This window comes from Pongo pygmaeus, chromosome X, assembly GCF_028885625.2.
Source record: "Pongo pygmaeus isolate AG05252 chromosome X, NHGRI_mPonPyg2-v2.0_pri, whole genome shotgun sequence".
Taxonomy (NCBI): domain Eukaryota; kingdom Metazoa; phylum Chordata; class Mammalia; order Primates; family Hominidae; genus Pongo; species Pongo pygmaeus.
Genome location: NC_072396.2, coordinates 4,076,845 through 4,094,269, shown reverse-complemented (window position 1 = coordinate 4,094,269; position 17,425 = coordinate 4,076,845). Strand labels below are relative to the sequence as shown.

The following is a 17,425-nucleotide window of genomic DNA, read 5'->3' as shown; positions in this document are numbered from 1 at the left end:
TCTGCAGCACGTAACTTCCGCCACAAACTGCTTAAAAGGTGATTGATCCCTCTGTTCGGGGCTCAGACTTTCTAGACCCTAGTCCGACTGAGCTGGTGATCACCTTAATAATTATAATTATAACGGTGATCTCCTAACTGTGCTCGGTCTCTACCGTCTCTGATTTATCCCGCAGCGCTATCATGGAGGTAGGCTAGGATGTATCTTTAACCTGGTTGGATTGTATTGTAGATGTGTGAAAACCAACCCTTGTTTTTGTTGGTAGAGTTGCACTCAAATGTTATTGAAAGCTGCACATACTGTGCTTGTATAAATACACTGAGCCAGAAATCACGAACCTTTCCCTGGCTTCACATCTGTTAGTGTTGTGGGAGAAGATGAGAATTTCTTGTTTTTCTTTTCACTTCTGTGATTATACATTTTGTATTTTGTTGTTGTTTTTTGGGACGGGGTCTCGCTTTGTCATCTAGGCTCGAGTGCAGTGGTGTGATCATAGCTCACTGCAACCCCCGCCCCCAGGCTCAAGTGATCCTCCTGCCTCAGCCTCCCAAGTAGCTGGGACTATAGTCGCATGCCACCATGCCTGGCTGTTTTTTTGTGTTTTTAGTAGAGATGGGGTTTTGCTTTGTTGTCTAGCCTGGTCTTGAACTCCTGTGCTCAAGTGATCCGCCCACCTTGGCTTCCCAACTGTGGGGATTACAGGTGTGAGCCACTACTCACGGCCACATTTTGTATTTCTGATGAGAAAGTGTAATGTAATACACTGTAAATCGGCGAGTGTAGTTCTGAAACATCTGTATCTTTTAAATGAGGGCAGTGTAAAAATGGAATGTTGTTTGACTCAGCAAAATTTTGAGGGAGTTTGTTTGTTTCCAGCTGTCTAGACCAGTGAACTCACAAAACTATCTACCACACAGTGCTTGGCTGAGTTGGCTCTACTGTTTTTAACTGAAGTTTGAAGTAAATATTCCAAGCTTTAAAATATATCTTCCTCCTCCTCCACCCACTGGTTATAGCAGCAATATAAATAAAAAATAGCTTCCCAAGAATATCCAAAGCATACATTCTTTTCTAAAGTAAAAATTGCTTATAGAGATACAATTTCTATACCATAAGATTCACCCTTTAAAAACACGTAGTTCTTTAGTTTTCAGTTTATTCACAGAGTTAGCACACTGTTTTCTTTTTTTGTTTTTTTTTTTGAGACGGAGTCTTGCTCTGTCACGCAGGCTGGAGTGCAGTGGCGTGATCTCGGCTCACTGCAAGCTCTGCCTCCCGGGTTCATGCCATTCTCCTGCCTCAGCCTCATGAGTAGCTGGGACTACAGGCACCTGCCATCACACTCGGCTAATTTTTTGTATTTTTAGTGGAGATGGGGTTTCACCGTGTTAGCCAGGACGGTCTCGATCTCCTGACCTTGTGATCCGCCCGCCTTGGCCTCCCAAAGTGTTGGGATTACAGGTGTGAGCCACCGCGCCCAGCCCATTCATTCATATTTTGAGACAGAGTCTTGCTCTCTCACCCAAGTTAGAGCACAGGGGTGCGATCACTACTCACTGCTGTCTTGAACTCCTGGGCTCCAGTGATCCTCCTGCCTCAGCTTCCCAGGTAGTTTGGACTGCAGCTGTGCAAACACCACGCCCTGCTAATTTTTTGATCTTTTAATAGAGATGGGGTCTCGTTATATTACCCAGGCTGGTCTAGGACTCCTGAACTGATGTCCTTCCGTGGCCTCCCAAAGTGCTGGGATTATAGGCACGAGCCACCATGCCTGGCAACACACACTCTTTTTTAAAAATACTTTTTAAAAGCTTTTTTTCCTCTCTATGAAATAGAAGGTCATTATACTTGTTTGCAGCAGTAATTTCAAAAATCGACTTCGTAAAGAAGAACTGCGTCTTTCACACACTTATTTCCTACCTGGTAGCATTTAATGTTCTTTTATTGATTTTACCCAGGGGGGAAAATGTCAAGGAAAAGAACTGAGTTTGATGATGATAAATTTGTACATTCTGATATCATTATTTTGAAACAATTATTTAATGCAATGCGTCGGTTTCACTTATCAATTTAACATAAATTGAACCTATGTAGATGAAATATTTCTATAGTCATAAATTTTAAAAGGTGAGAAAGTTATATAGTGAAATGCGTCTGTTTTTCTGCCTCACCTGTGCAGAATTTGCCCTCTCCTCCCTCCCAGGTGCCCATATTAATGTGTCTTGTATATTTCTCCAAAGTCCTTTCTCGATATAGAAGCAAATATCACTTATGGAGAAGGGCCTCACTTTTTTTTTTTTTTTTAAACAGATGGGGGTCCCGCTCTTTTGCCCAGGCTGGAATTCAGTGGTACTATCATAATTCACTGCAGCCTCCAACTCCCGGGCTCAAGCAATTCTCCCGTCTCTGCCTCATGAGTAGCTGGGACTACTGGTGCATACCACCACACCCTGCTCATTAAAAACAATTTTTTTTTGTATAGATGGTGTCTGGCTATGTTGCCCAGGCTAGTCTCGATCTCCTGGGCTCAAGTGATCCTTCTGCTTCAGCCTTCTAAAGTGCTGGGATTACAGGCATGAGCCACTGCTCCCGGCCTCCACCCATCTACAGGTGTGGGACAAGAGCACGTTCCCTCCCAAGCTAATGTGGCATGTAACTGGCCTCCCAGGCTGTAGACAAGATGGATGGGGGCTGTGCCCACTTCTTGAGTTGACCTTTTTTTTTTCTTTGGGGACAGAGTCTCGCTCTGTCGCCCAGGCTGGAATGCAGTGGTGTGATCTTGGCTCACTGCAGCCTCTGCTTCTCAGGTTTAAGCAATTCTCCTGCCTCAGCCTCCTGAGTAGCTGGGGTTACAGGTACCTGCCACCATGCCCGGCTAATGGTTGTATTTTTAGTAGAGATGGGGTTTCACCATGTTAGCTGGGCTGGTCTCGAACTCTTGGCCTCAAATCATCCACCTGCCTCGGCCTCCCAAAGTGCTGGGATTACAGGCATGAGCCAGCGCGCCCAGCTGGGTTTTACCTTTTTTGTTGGTTTTTTTTTTGAGACAGAGTCTTGCTCTGTCACCCAGGCTGGAGTGCAGTGGTGTGATCTTGCCTCATTGTAGCCTCCGCCTCCTGGGTTCACGCCATTCTCCTGCCTCAGCCTCCCGAGTAGCTGGGATTACACGCATGCGCCGCCACGCCCAGCTAATTTTTTGTATTTTTAGTAGAGATGGGGTTTCACCATGTTGGCCAGGATGGGGTTTTACCTTTTTTGAAGTGTATTTCCATGTAGCCAGCTCTCTTGGAGTGTCCATGAGGAACACGATGCTGTCCTTGGTGTCTCAGCAGGGCCGCTGTGACGCTCTCCTCTTGCAAAGATTTCTGTCCATGATGTCTCAACATGGGCCTGTTTGGGGTTTTTTTCTCCTGCATTTTAGGGAGAATTAGGGCTCATCCACCCTCACCTTCTCTCCCCCATTGAATTGGTGCATCCTGTTTTTTTTAGCCCCTGGGATGCCTATGTTCAAGGTTCCTTAAGCATCACAGTTCAAGGAAAGAAATGCAGATTATTTAAAATATGTGGGGTGAGTGTGCAGGGTGATGATGGGCAATGCATGTGTTTAATTCAGGGACTGTTGTGTCAGCTGTTTTTGAGCCTTAGGAATTCTTATAGTTGACTGGCATTTACAATTTATTAAGGGACTTACCTCTTAGGTGTATAATCCTCAAAACATCTAAAAAATTAGTGATTTTTGTTATCCAAGTTACTTTGACATCAGCCATTTGCTGTCCCACCCGCATGATTTCTCATTATGTTACCTTATTATTGGCTAAGTTAATATGCTTACTGAGGACCTGCATGTGACTTTTCCCATTAAAAGTAAGTTAAGTCTGGGCGCAGTGGCTCATGCCTGTAATTCTAGCACTTTGGGAGGCTGAGGTGGGAGGATCCCTTGACTTTGAGACCAGCCTGGGCGAAAAAGTGAGATCTCAAAAACAAAATGAGCCAGACATGGTGGTGCATGCCTGTAGTACCAGCTACTTGGGAGGCTGAGGTGGGCTGATGGTTTGAGCCCAGGAGTTTATGCTGCAGTGAGCCGAGATTGCATCACTGCACTCTAGCCTGTGGGACAGAGTGAGACCTGTCTCTTAAATTAATTAATTAATTAAAAATAAATAAATAAAAGTAAGTCCAAGTGGAGATGGTTGGTGGTGTTGGTTGGATGACATTGTGAATGTAGTTAACACCGTTAATCTGTACACTTCAAAATGGTTAATTAAGATGGTAAATTTTATGTTGTGTGTATTTTACCATAATTAAAAAATAGATTTGGTCTGCGTGTTGGCTCATGCCTGTGATCCCAGCATTTTGGGAGGCGAGGTGGGCGGATCACCTGAGGTCAGGAGTTGGAGATCAGCCTAGCCAACATGGTGAAACCCCGTGTCTACTAAAACTACAAAAATTAGTCGGGCATAGTGGCAGGCACCTGTAATCCCAGCTCCTCTGGAGGCTGAGGCAGAAAAATCGCTTGAACTCAGGAGGCGGAGGTTGCAGTGAGCTGAGATCGCGCCACTGCACTCCAGCCTGGGTGACAGAATGAGACTCTGTCTCAAAAAAAAAAAAAGATGTAAAACACAGTAAGTATGTTCAAGGCCAGATGTAGTGGCTCACACTTGCAATTCTGGCCCTTTGGGACGCTGAGGTGGAAGACTGCTTGATGCTAGGAGTTCAAGACCAGCCTGGGCAACAGAGTGAGACCCCATCTCCAAAAAAAAATATATATATATATCATCAGCTTTCATTCTGGGATCATAAGTAGAGACATTGTTTCCCAGACCTGGTACAGATGGAACCTGCCTACGTGTCTTCAATGGACATCTTAAGACTTATGTTTTGGACATATCAGACTTTTGGAATAAAGGAGCTGAGTTGGGAGTGCAAACTCCTCTTGTTATCCATTGCCCTGTGGCAGGAGATTTTGCTCCCAGCCCCCACTTACTGGTGTGAGATCCTTGATTCTGGAAGGTGAGCTGTGCTGTTCAGCCCACAGGTCCTCATGAATGTCTGTATTCAGTGCCACTCAGAATAAGAAGAAACACACACCAGCTCTGCTTCTATGAAGCTTACCTTTTGTTGTTGTCGTTGAGAGGGGGTCTTGCTCTGCCTCCCAGGCTGGAGTGCAGTGGTGCAGTCATGGCACTCATTGTAGCCTCTACCTCCTGGGCTCAAGAGATCCTCCCTGCTCAGCCTCCTGCGTAGCTGGGACCACAGATGTGCACCACCATGCCCAGCTAATTTTAAAATTTTTTGTAGAGACGGGGTTTCGCCATGTTGCCCGGGCTGGTCTTGAACGCCTGGGCTCCAGTGATCCACCTGCCTTGGCCTCCCAAAGTGCTGGGATTACAGACATGTGCCACCGAGCCTGGTTTTGCTTACTTTTTCTTTTTTTTAAAATTCCTCTTAGCCTATCTTGGGGGAGGCGGGTCAGTGTTATTCAGGTGTACATACAACAAAATCACCCATTTTAAGTGCACACTGGGAGGAGTCCTTGCCAAATGGATAGGGCTGGGTAACCACCGCCACGTGGGACATTTGGGAAGCCTATGTTTGAATGTTTTCACACTTACAGGTGCGTTCATTTACTACGTTTATTATTCTGTGTGACGTGCTTTCTGTGTGTTATTTCACTTAAACCCAGTGGGGGTAAAGATTATGGTCCCTATTTTGTAGATGAATTTTAGAGAGGTTAGGAGGCTTGTCAAGGTCACACAGCTTTTAACCGTGATGGGATGACGCCTCTTGAATGAGGCTTAGTAGTGAGATGGCTGAGGAAGGAAAAAAGTAGGAAGGAGAGAAAGAGAGAAGGAGGGAAGGAAGAAAGTAGGGAGAAAGGAAGGAAAGGAGAGGGAAGGAAGGGAGAAAGGAGGAAGGAATGAAGAGGAAGGAAAAAGGGAGAAAGGAAGGAAGGGAGAAAGGAGGATGGAAAGAAGAGGAAGGAAAAAAGGAGAAAGGAAGGATGGAAAGAAGGAATGAGAGGAAAGAAGGAAGGAAACAGATGAAAGAAGGAGGGAAGGGCTGAAGGAAGGAACAGGTGCCCTGTTCAGATGGTTTTATTCCCAGGAAGGACCCAAGATGGAAAATGTGTATGTAAGAATTATTTTAGGCCAGGCGTTGTGGCTCATGTCTGTAATCCCAGCACTTTGAGAGGCTGAGGCAGGCGAATCACTTGAGGTCAGGAGTTTGAGACCAGCCTGGCCAACATGGGTAAACCCCATCTCTACTAAAAATACAAAAATTAGCTGGCTGTGGTGGCGCATGCTTGTAATCCCAGCTACTTGGGAGGCTGAGGCCAGAGGTTCGCTTGAACCCAGGAGGTGGAGGTTGCAGTGAGCTGTGATCGTGCCACTACACTCCAGTCTGGGCCACAGAGCAGGACTCCATCTCACAAAGTAGAAATAAATAAAAAATAAATAAAAACAGAGATGAGGACACAGACACACACAGAGGACGACCCTGTGAGGACACAGGGAGAAGATGGCATCGACAAGCCCAGGAGAGAGGCTTCAGGAGGAACCAGCCCTGCCCACACCTGGGTCTCCGACTTCCAGCCTCCAGGACTGTGAGAGAAGAAAGTTCTCTTTAAGTCCCCCAGTCTGTGTTATGTTATTACAGTAGTTTGAGCAAAGTACTTTATTTACATAGAAGTCTGCCAGAATTATGAGCCCTGAAACCCTTTCCCAGGATGAACCGAGGTCAGAGTATAATTAATAGGTACTTTTTTTCATTTACTTTTAGCCACTAGATTTTTTTTTTCAACAGAGAGTAGCGAATACTGCAGAAGCTGAATGAGATGAAGCTTAAGTCAGATCTTTATGCACCTCAGAATATTTGTACTGATGAAAAGAAATAACCAACACTTGATAGAGGGAAAGATTGAGACCCAGAAAGTAATCTCTCCCAGTGACGACTACTACCAAATTCTTGCTTAACTACCTTATTTTTTTTGTTTGTTTGTTTTTGTTTTTTTGAGACAGAGTCTCGCTCTGTTGCCCAGGCTGGAGTGCAGTGGCGCAATCTTGGCTCACTGTAACCTCCACCTCCCGGGTTCAAGCGATTCTCCTGTCTCAGCCTCCTGAGTAGCTGGGATTACAGGAGCGCGCCACTACCACCCAGCTAATTTTTGTATTTTTAGTAGAGACGGGGTTTCACCATGTTGGTCAGGCTGATCTTGAACTCCTGACCTTGTGATCCACCTGCCTTGGCCTCCCAAAGTGCTGGGATTACAGGTGTGAGCCACTGTGCCTGGCCAACTACCTTGTTTTTTTTGGATGAAAATATGGTTCTTACCTCGGTAAAGATTATGAAGGGATTTATATACAGATGACTAAAATATCAGCCGTTAGTTTCCTATTTGTTTTTGTTGTTGTTGTTGTTTGTTTTGAGACAGGGTCTTGCTCTGTTGCCCAGGCTGGAGTGCAGTGATGCGATCTTAGCTCACTGCAGCCTCGACCTCCCAGGCTCAGGCAATCCTCCCACCTCAGCCTCTGAAGTAGCTGGGACGACGGCTGTGCGCCATCACACCTGGGTAATTTTTTATTTTTATTTTTATAGCTAGCATCTCGCTATGTTGCTCTGATGGATCTTGAACTCCTGGCCTCAAGTGATCCCATCATCTCGGCCTCCCAAAGTGCTGGAATTACCAGCGTGAGCCACCCTGCCCAGCCTAGTTTACAATTGGAACTTGGTTTTTCATCTCGGCTCCTTTGAAGACTTCTGTCTTCTACCATGTTTGGGGTAGCTGTGCGTCGTGGACATTCCTCAGTGACTGGCCTGGGAAGGCTCAGACATGTCTAGGCTGCCTTTGTAGGAATAGGGATTAGTAGCTCCTTAGCCCCACTCTTTCCTGGGATGCTGCTGTTTGCTGAGGTCTGCACTGTTCAGACCACCCTGGAAGCCTCTCTCAGGTTCTCAGAGACGGTGGAGTTATTCCTCTGACTCTGAGCTCGCAGCATTGCTAGGGAATGTACTTGGCTAAATTTGGAACTGTTTGGTTGAATTTGTACCCCCTGGGTATATTTGCTTTGGTAACAGATACCACAGACTGGGTGCCTTAAAATAACCGAAGTTAATTGTCTCACAGTCCTGGAGACCACAAATCTAAAGTGCAGATGCGGCAGGGCTGCGCTCCCTCTGCAGGCTCTAGGGGAGGCTCCTTCCTGCCCCTCCCAGCTCCTGGGGGCTCCAAGTGTCCCTGGGCTTGTGGTCGCATCACTACAGTCTCTGCCTCTTTCTCCACGTGGCCTTCTCCTCTGTGTCTGTGTCTTCTCTTCTTCTCTTACAGGAACACCTGTCATTGTGTTTAGGGTCCACTCCAATCTTAGATGACCTCACCTACCTTGAGATCTTTAACTTAATTACATCTGCAAAGACGCTTTTTCCAAATGAGGTCTCATTTATAGGTTCTGTGGGTCAGGACATGGACATATCTTTCTGGGAGACCATAGTTCAGTCCACTGCAGTTGTATCCAGTTCTTTCTGGAGGCTCCAGGGGAAGCTCCTTCCTGCCTCTCCCAGCTCCTGGGGGCTCCAAGTGTCCCTGGGCTTGTGGCCGCATCACTGTACTCTCTGCCTCTTTCTCCACGTGGCCTTCTCCTCTGTGTCTGTGTCTCCTTATTAGTTCACCACTCATATTGGACCGCCTTCAGGATGACTTCACCTTAATGTATATCTTTTTTTTATTTCATTTTTTAAAAAAGCGGAGCTGAGGTCTTGCTGTGTCGTCCAGGCGGGTCTCAAACTCCTGTGCTGGGATTACAGGGGTGAGCCACTGTGCCCAGCCTTTGTGTATATCTTGATTACATCTGCAAAGACCCTATTTCCAAATAAGGTCCCATTCACAGGTACCAAGGATTAGGACATCAACGTAGCTTTTCCAGGACACCCAATTCAACGCACACAAAGTTGGGAGAGGGGAGATTGGCTGTATTTAGGTGACCTATGAAAGGCCAAGCTAGCTGTGCGGTGTTGCTCTTGCAGCACAGAGGAAGAACTGGGCTCAGATGGTGTCGGCTGTTAGTGTCTGAGATCATCCGTGAATCTACTCCTGGGAATGTGCTGCAGTGAGAGACGGTCTTTTTCCCGTCACCCTCCTGACCCCATCCCATATACCCATGGACCCCAAGGGAAAGTACTCAGGGTTGGTTGGTTTCTTTTCCCTTTTGTGACCGTGTGAAATTCCATGTCACGGTCCCTGTGTTTATTCCATACAGATCTCCTGAAGTGTTTTGAGTTCTAGCAAAATTTAAAAATATAACCAAAAGAAACTTAAATCCGTGTTTCTCCTCTTTCTGGGCACTTCTTTAGTATGAATGGGCTTCGTGATGATAAACACGGTGGCCTGCTGTCTTCCCTCTGTCTCTGCTGGCCGCCTCCTTCCTTCCCTCCAAAGTCACAGGCAAGAGGGATTTAGGGTTTGCTGGGCTTGAGGAAGAAAGGAAAAGGCCATCTCTTTTCACAGTGAGAAATGTGTTTTCTGTTCTTTCTCATACCTCACTTTGCACTTTAAAAAATTATTTATTTCTCTTTAGATTTTTGAACCAAGAGAGATATATTTATTTTTTTGAGACAAAATCTCCGTCTGTTGCCCAGGCCACAGTGCAATGGTGCAATCTCAGCTCTCTGCAACCTCCTGCTCCCTGGTTCAAGACATTCTCGTGCCTTTGGAGTAGCTGGGATTACAGGTACCTGCCACCATGCCTGGCTAATTTTTTTGTATTTTTAATAGAGGCTGGGGTCTCACTGTGTTGCCCAGGCTGATCTCAAACTCCTGGGCTCAAGCGATCCTCCCATGTTGGCCTCCCAAAGCACTGGGATTACAGGCGTGAGCTACTGTGCCCGGCCTATTTATTTTCTAAATAGAGGCAGGGTCTCACTATGTTGCCCTGGCTGGTCTCAACCTCCTGGGCTCAAGCAATCCTCCTGCCTCGGCCTCTTGAGCAGTTGGGACTCCAGGTGCACACTACCATGCCTGGCTAATTTTTGTATTTTTTTGTAGAGATAGGGGTCTCACCAAGTTGCCCAGGCTGGTCGGGAATTCCTGGGCTCAAGCAGTCCTCTGACCTCAGCCTCCCAGTGTGCTGGGATTACAGGTGTGCACCACTGTGCCTGGCCTTATTTATCTTTTATTTATTTATTTTTGGAGACAGGGTTTCACTCTGTTGCCCAGACTGCAGTGCAGTGGCAACCATAGCTCACTGCAGCCTCAACCTCCTGGGCTCAAGGGGTCCTCCCACTTCAGCCTCCCCAGTAGCTGGGACTACAGGAGTGCACCATGACTCCTGGCTAATTTCTTTTAATAGGGATGAGATCTCTATGTTTTTGTAGACAAGGGGCTCTCGCTGTGTTGCCCAAGCTGGTCGAGAACTCCTGGCCTGAAGACATCCTCTTGCCTTGGCCTCCCAAAGTGCTGGGATTACAGTTGTGAGCTACGGTGCCTGGCTGTAGATTCCCCCAGCACCCCCAGCCGCCAGTTGTGAGTCTTCACTAACAAGGGAACCTTTCAGCATTTTCCATGGTCATGGTGACTCACCTGATATTTTAGTTCTGCTGAGTTGTCTAAACATTCGGGATAAAGGTTCTCATTTTTTGGTGACCGTAATGTGTATGTGTATGTTTACAGTTACACATGCCTCTATTTGGATGGAGCTCAGAAGATGCCCATGGCATTTTTCTGGGAAAGTTGAAGTTGATGATGTTCGCTCGTTATTGGGAGTGTGGAGGTCGTCTCTCTCCTTCTTCCCATCCCTCCAGACAGAAAGCTGGGATGTGGCCAGGTGCCGTGGCTCATGCCTGTACTTCTAGCACTTTGGAAGGCCGAGGTGGGTGGATCACTTGAGGTCAGGAGTTTGAGACCAGCCTGGCCAACATGGTGAAACCCTGTCACTACTAAAAATACAAAAATTAGCCAGGCAGGGTGGCGGGCACTGGTAATCCCAGCTACTTTGGAGGCTGAGGCAGGAGAACCACTTGAACCCAGGAGGCAGAGGTTGCAGTGAACTGAGATTGCGCCACTGCACTCCAGCCTGGGCGACAGAGTGAGACTCTGTAACAACAACAACAACAACAACAACAACAGGCCAGGATGTGTTTGTGTGTGAGTTGGACACAAGGGCTTGGGAAGAATGGATGGGGTAGGGGAGGAGGGATAGATGGATGAGGGAATGAATGCAGAGAGAGTGGCCACACTGTCAGAGGCTTTCAAAAAGCAGGAGGTTCTCCAGTGGGAGAGAGGAGACCTGAGTCCACCCCGCATTAATGTTTACAGATCAGAATTGCACACACAGAATGGCCCATAAATCTGATCCACCTTCCTCGTCTGGCACTTGGCTGGAGAAACAACTCTTTGAATGTTGGAGGAAAAGCCCACTGTATTGCACCTGCTATAAAAAGGGTGTGCCCACCTTAAAAGTAGCCACACCTTCCCGAGATTGCCATGGTCCTTCTAAGTCTCTGAAATGTATAGATCAGGTATATTTGAGAATTTGGGGATTTTTCTAAATTTGGGATGAGAATGGGTGCATGTCCTTTTTAATTATACAACACCCTCAGCAGAGTCTGGGCTGGATGTTGTTATCAAGACAAGAATATTTCTGTAGCGAAATAGGTAGATATTCACCCCAAGGAGGATCAAGCCTGAACAGTCTCACGTTAGGCAAGGTCCAGTTTTGCGGCCAGGTGTGTTGATGAAGACACTTTGAGTATTCAGAACCTTTAGCTTTAGCCACTGTAGGTAAGGGATTGTAGAACCCATACTTAAGCTTTCCCCTTAAAGCTTTGACTTTAATCTCCACATTGCAGCCATGCAGAAGAGCAGAATCGTGTCCTTTGCAGCAACGTGGATGCAGCTGGAGGCTACTATCCTAAACAAATTCATGCAAAAAATCGAGAGCCAGATATTGCATGTTCTCACTTATAAGTGGGATCTAAACACTGAGTACTTCGTGGACACAAAGATGGGAACAATAAACACTGGGGATTCCAAAAAGGGGAAGGGAGGGAGTGGGGAAAAGACTGAAAAACTTCCTATTGGAAACTGTTTACTACTTGGGCAACGGGATCATTAGAAGCCAAAACCTCAGCATCATGCAGTATACTCATCTAATGAACCTGCACATGGACCCCCTGAATCTAAAGTTAAAAGAAAAGACATAAACTCCACATCAGATTTCCCTCGTGTGTAACACTACTACTTAGCTTGGAGAGAGATGGAGGGGATCTCTAGGGTGGGGAATGGACCACTTAACCTTCAAGATCTCCCTTATCAGAAGGAAAGATCTGACCTGCCTAGAAACACTTGAAAAGACTGTTTTTTTTATGTCTTATTGGGCAAAGCTGGGTCAGATGGCCACCCTTAGCTGCAGAGAAGGCTAAAAATAAACATTTTCTACTCAAGTGGGATAATGATAACTGGGGAATGTGTACTGGAGAGCCTCCCAACACCAAGCAGGGAAAATCTACCAGTACCATTAAATGTTGCCTTTGTCTTCTGTGCACTTAAGCTGATAAACCTTAAACATTACAGCATGCCACTTCTGTCTGCTCTGAATAAGGTTGTTTACTGACATACTTCTGCAATCTGATTGCGGCGGGACTGACCGTATCTCCCAGGGTAGCGCAAAGATCCGCTGTAGTGCATAAATAACGTGTTTTGAGTTCTGTATGTTTATAACGCACACAGCTCAGAGAAAGCTTTAAGGAAGTCACAGAAGTGTAAAAAATCTGTTGAATCACAGCTGTTGTTCTTAAAGTAGGCACGGAGAATTCTCTCTGTTGAGGGTCAAATACAAGTACTAAGAAGACAGAATGTTATGCAGTAAACACAGCCAAGTAATGAATGGGTTCCTTGGAGTGGGTGATAGAGAAACATAAATAAGGAGGAAGGAACCAGATAGAGGAAGAAAAGTCAAGGACCATATTCATTGCATTATTAGAATTTTAGGGTGTGGCAAGAATTTAATGTTTCCCAGTAATCTGTATGTTCTGTTGGAAAGAAGAGCAACAGGAGACTAAAAGGTTACTCTGTTGCCCATTCCGTAGGTCTGATCCCAGGCAAAGCTTGGGTTGGATGCCAGTGTTCCTGATTCCTAATTGTGTTTTATCCAATTGAAACATCAGTGGCCATAGTCAAACACCTAAACTGTATCAGTTCACAGTCCTCAAAGCCCTTCTCCCACTTCCTGTCTTTGACCTGATTCCACCTAATTTTGTCCACACCATGTTGTACTGTAATAAAACCTATTTTATTTCCAAATTAACTAAGAGAATATACTTTAAAAATGTGTTACTATTTCATTGTTTGTTTACTTCTTTTTTTAAAGAAATATTTAACACCTGTCAGCTATTGACATTGTTTACTTCTTACACTTTTTCTTTATCTTGTAGTTCACTTTCTATTTCTGCCATAATAAAATATTCATTATCGGAAACTTCACTTAAAAAGCAAAGGTTACTTCTCCTCCTGCCTTCCCAGTCTGCCCTATAAGCTAGTAAATTCATCATTCATTAGCTTATATGTTTTACAACATAGGGATTTTAGTTTACAGCAAATACTCTAAGTAAAATTGGTAGCTTAAGTACAACTTTTTCTTTTCATGTTACCATGTGCAATCAATGGCATTCCAGACTCTTGGAAGGAAATCCATTGTATGGTTGTGGTCTTTTTTTTTTTCTTCTCAAACCAGTCAAAAATACCCAGTCACAATTTAAAAAATTATCCGCCCTTGGTGGTGCACGCCTGTAGTCCCAACTATTTGGGCTGAGGTGGGAGGATCACTTGAGCCTGGCAGGTCAAGGCTGCAATGAGCTATTGATTGTGCCATTGCACTTCAGCCTGGGCAACAGAGAGAGACCCTGTCTCAAAAAAACAAAACAAAACAAAACAATATAATGTGATGTACCCTCTAAGCAAATTTTCATATATACAATTTCACTATTGTGTATGTGAGATATTTATATATAAAATTTCATAAATCAGTTCAGTATTGTTAACTATATGAACTAGGTGTATGGTAGATCTCCATGGTTTATTTATCTTGTTCAACTAAAACTTTGTATCCTTTGACCAATATATTTCCCCTTCCCCCTCAAGCCCTATCCTCTGATAACTACCTCTCTACTCTCTGCTTCTATGAGTTTGACTATTGTAGATTCTGCATTAGTCCATTCTCATGCTGCTAATAAAGACATACCTGAGATTGGTTAATTTATAAAGGAAAGAGGTTTAATGGACTCACAGTTCCACATGGCTGCGGAGGTTCCGACAGTCATGGTGGAAGGTAAAAGGAGGAGCAAAGTCACGTCTTACACGGCAGCAGGCAAGAAGAGAGCGCGAGCAGGGAAACTCCCATTTATTAAAACATCTGATCTCGTGAGACTTATTCACTATCACAAGAACAGCATGGTAAAAACCCACCCCCATGATTCAGTTACCTCCCACCCAGTCTCTCCCACAACACGTGGGGATTATGGGAGCCACAATTCAAGATTAGACTTGGGTGGGGGCACAGCCAAATCATGTCAGATTCCTTGTATAAGTGAGATCATGCGATATTTAATATTTGTTTTTCTGTGCCTAGCTTATTTCACTGAACATAATAGCCTCTAATTCCATCCATGTTGCTGCAAATGACAGAGTTTCCTTCTTTTTTTAGGGCTGAATGGTATTCCATCGTGTATATGTACCATGTTTTCTTTATCCATTTGCCCTTGGACGGACACTGAGGTTGTTTCCATGTCTTGGCTGTTGTGAATAGTGCTGCCATAAACATGGGAGTGCAGGTGTCTGGAAGATCCTGGTTCTCTTGGGTTTTGCAATCTAGCATAAAGCAGGCACGGGAGTATCAGCAAATGAATGGATAGGTAAATGGATCAATATTGATTAGTGAGATTTGCTCGTCAACAGATGTTGGTTCCTCAGAAGGATACACTTCCAAACCATCCTTTCTCTGAATGTCAGTTTCTGAGAAGCCTCCTCTGCTGTTTGGGGTGGATGTGATCACATAATACGGGAGGGCGGTTTTGTTTTAGTTGCTCATCTCTGTCTGCAGCTGTGAATGGGTTGTTTAAAAATATTGCTGAGTAATGACTTGCATGTCAGTAAGGGGCTGCTGACGCTGGGATCAAGGTAGATCAAAGGCAATTTAGGGATACTCTAGAAATCCTGCATCAGTTGCACTGGCTCATGCCTGTAGTCCCAGCACTTTGGGAGGCCAAAGCAGGAGGATCGCTTGAGCCCAGGAGTTCAAGGCTAGCCTGAGCAACGTAGTGTGACCTCCTCTCTACAAAAAGTACAAAAATTAACCGGGTAGGCTGAGGCGGAAAGATTGCTTGAGCCCAGGAGGTAGAGGCTACAGTGAGCTGTGATGGCGCCACTGCACTATTCGTTCCATTAACCCAAGAACATTTATGCTACGTGAAGAATATTTCAACATGTGCGTGAACACGTGCACACCTTGTAGGATCAGTGTGTTACAGGAAGAGGAGGAGGATGAAGAGGAAGAAGAGGAGAAGGAGGAGGAGAAAGGAGGAGGAGGAACAAGCAAAGCTTGTTTAGAGATTTTGATTTTCTTTTATATCTCATTGACTATTAGATTTCTTCATTTAGATGCACCCCAGTGGGAGGAAGAGGAGGGAGAGGAGGAGGAGATGGAGGAGGCGGAAGAAGTGGAAAAGAAAAGGAAATAGAGGAGAAGGAAGAGGTGAAAGAGAAGGAGAAGATTGAGGAAGAGAAAAAAGAGAAGGAAGAGATGGAGGAGGGGAAGGAGGAGAAGAGAGTGTTTGGATTGAAAATGTCCCAGCAGAATACAGTAGAGCTATTGGTTTTCTTTTATATTTGTAGTGGTTGCAGTTGTCGTTGTTGTTTTTTTTCTGTTTGTGGGCACCTATATAGCACTTCATCCCGACCCACGCCAGATTGTAGAATATGGACTCCGTACTTTGAGCAAGCCTTAATGTGCGTTAAGGAAACAGCCGTGTTGAGGAGGGCTGTGTGTTTTACACCCTGTCTGTATTTCTGATAAAACCAGAGAGCCTGAAGAGAAAAAGGCATGTTATATAAATACATTTACTATTACTCTAATGCTTCTCCATGTGGGTGTGTGGGGCGTGTGGGTGTGCTGTGTGCAAAGACTGATCTGCAGAAATTATGGCCAGTTTATCCCCAAATTGAGGAACCACTCAGAGGCAGATGGCTCTGTCTGTCTCCTTCTCTCTCCCTCTTTCTCTCTCTGCAATTTCTGTATTCAGTGGAAAATTCCAGGTAAGCGCCTCTCACTAAATGCCATCAGCCCACGTGTGCCGTGACACTAAGTCTCTGAAAGTTTCATTTGGGGTCTGTGTTTGCCGTCCTGGTGCAACCCCCCACTGATTGCTTGGCTGCGGTGGTTTTTCCCTTTGTCAGGAGACTTAATGGCCTCTGTCGATCTGTTCTCTCTCCAGGCACTGGGACGTTTGGGCGGGTGCATCTGGTGAAGGAGAAGACAGCCAAGCATTTCTTCGCCCTCAAGGTGATGAGCATTCCCGACGTCATCCGCCTGAAGCAGGAGCAGCACGTACACAATGAGAAGTCTGTCCTGAAGGAAGTCAGCCACCCGTTCCTGATCAGGCTGTGAGTCGCCTCCTGAGGCCTCTCCCCACGCACTCTCCCTAGACCCCTGTGTGTCTCTTCTTATAAGAAGCTGGGTGGGCCGAGACCATGGCGTGCGTGCAAAGCCTTAGGCCACGGCAGTCTCCACCTGTCAGGTCTTATCAGCCTCTGATCTTAGAGCTGGAATACCTCCAGGGCTCCTGACCTCCATGGCTGACCAGGTCCAAAAAGAAATGCTGTGTGTTTGGAAGTCCATGCCCAAGGCCCCTTGCTCCTCTCCTGGGTGAGTCAAGTATCTCTGCCTGGAAAAGGATGCAGGAATCTTTGTCTCCTCACCTCCTTGGGTTCTGCATCTATAGCTCTCGGCAGAACTGGTTAAGTTGGTTTTTAAGGGACCACAGTCACGTGGACGGGGCTGGGCTTCAGGTTTCGTTGGGTTTCTGGTTGACTGTGGATGAGAGATATCCCATTTAGATGCAGCCCACACACTTCCAGCTGATGGTACACAACAGTCTTATGTCCTAGGGTAGGTGTGTTAGTCCATTCAGGCTGCTATAACAAAGGATCTTAGACTCGGTAATTTACAAACGACAGACATTTGCCTCATGGTTCTGGAGGCTGGAAAGTCCGAGATCAAGACATGGCGGATTCAGTGTCTGGTGAGGACCTGCTTCCTGATTCATAGATGGCACCTTTTCACTGTGTCCTCACATGGTGGAAGGGGCGAGGGATCTCTCTGGGGTCCCTTTTATAAGGGCACTCATCCCATTCATGAGACTCCACCCTCATGACCTCCCA

The 17,425-nt window shown here is 45.7% G+C and overlaps 1 protein-coding gene across 5 annotated transcripts in view; it reads left to right on the top strand.

Annotated features, from left to right (window-relative positions):
- LOC134737588 (cAMP-dependent protein kinase catalytic subunit PRKX) overlaps positions 1-17,425 on the top strand; it is a 120,952-nt gene that overhangs the window by 20,769 nt on the left and 82,758 nt on the right. For all 5 annotated transcript variants that reach the window (XR_010125348.1, XR_010125349.1, XR_010125347.1 and 2 more), the window contains exon 2: positions 16,480-16,648. Coding sequence is in view for 2 of the 5 variants with exons in the window: in XM_063660083.1 (XP_063516153.1) it covers positions 16,480-16,648 (169 nt within the window). In the remaining 3 variants the exon portion in view is untranslated. The remainder of the gene's footprint in view (positions 1-16,479; positions 16,649-17,425) is intronic.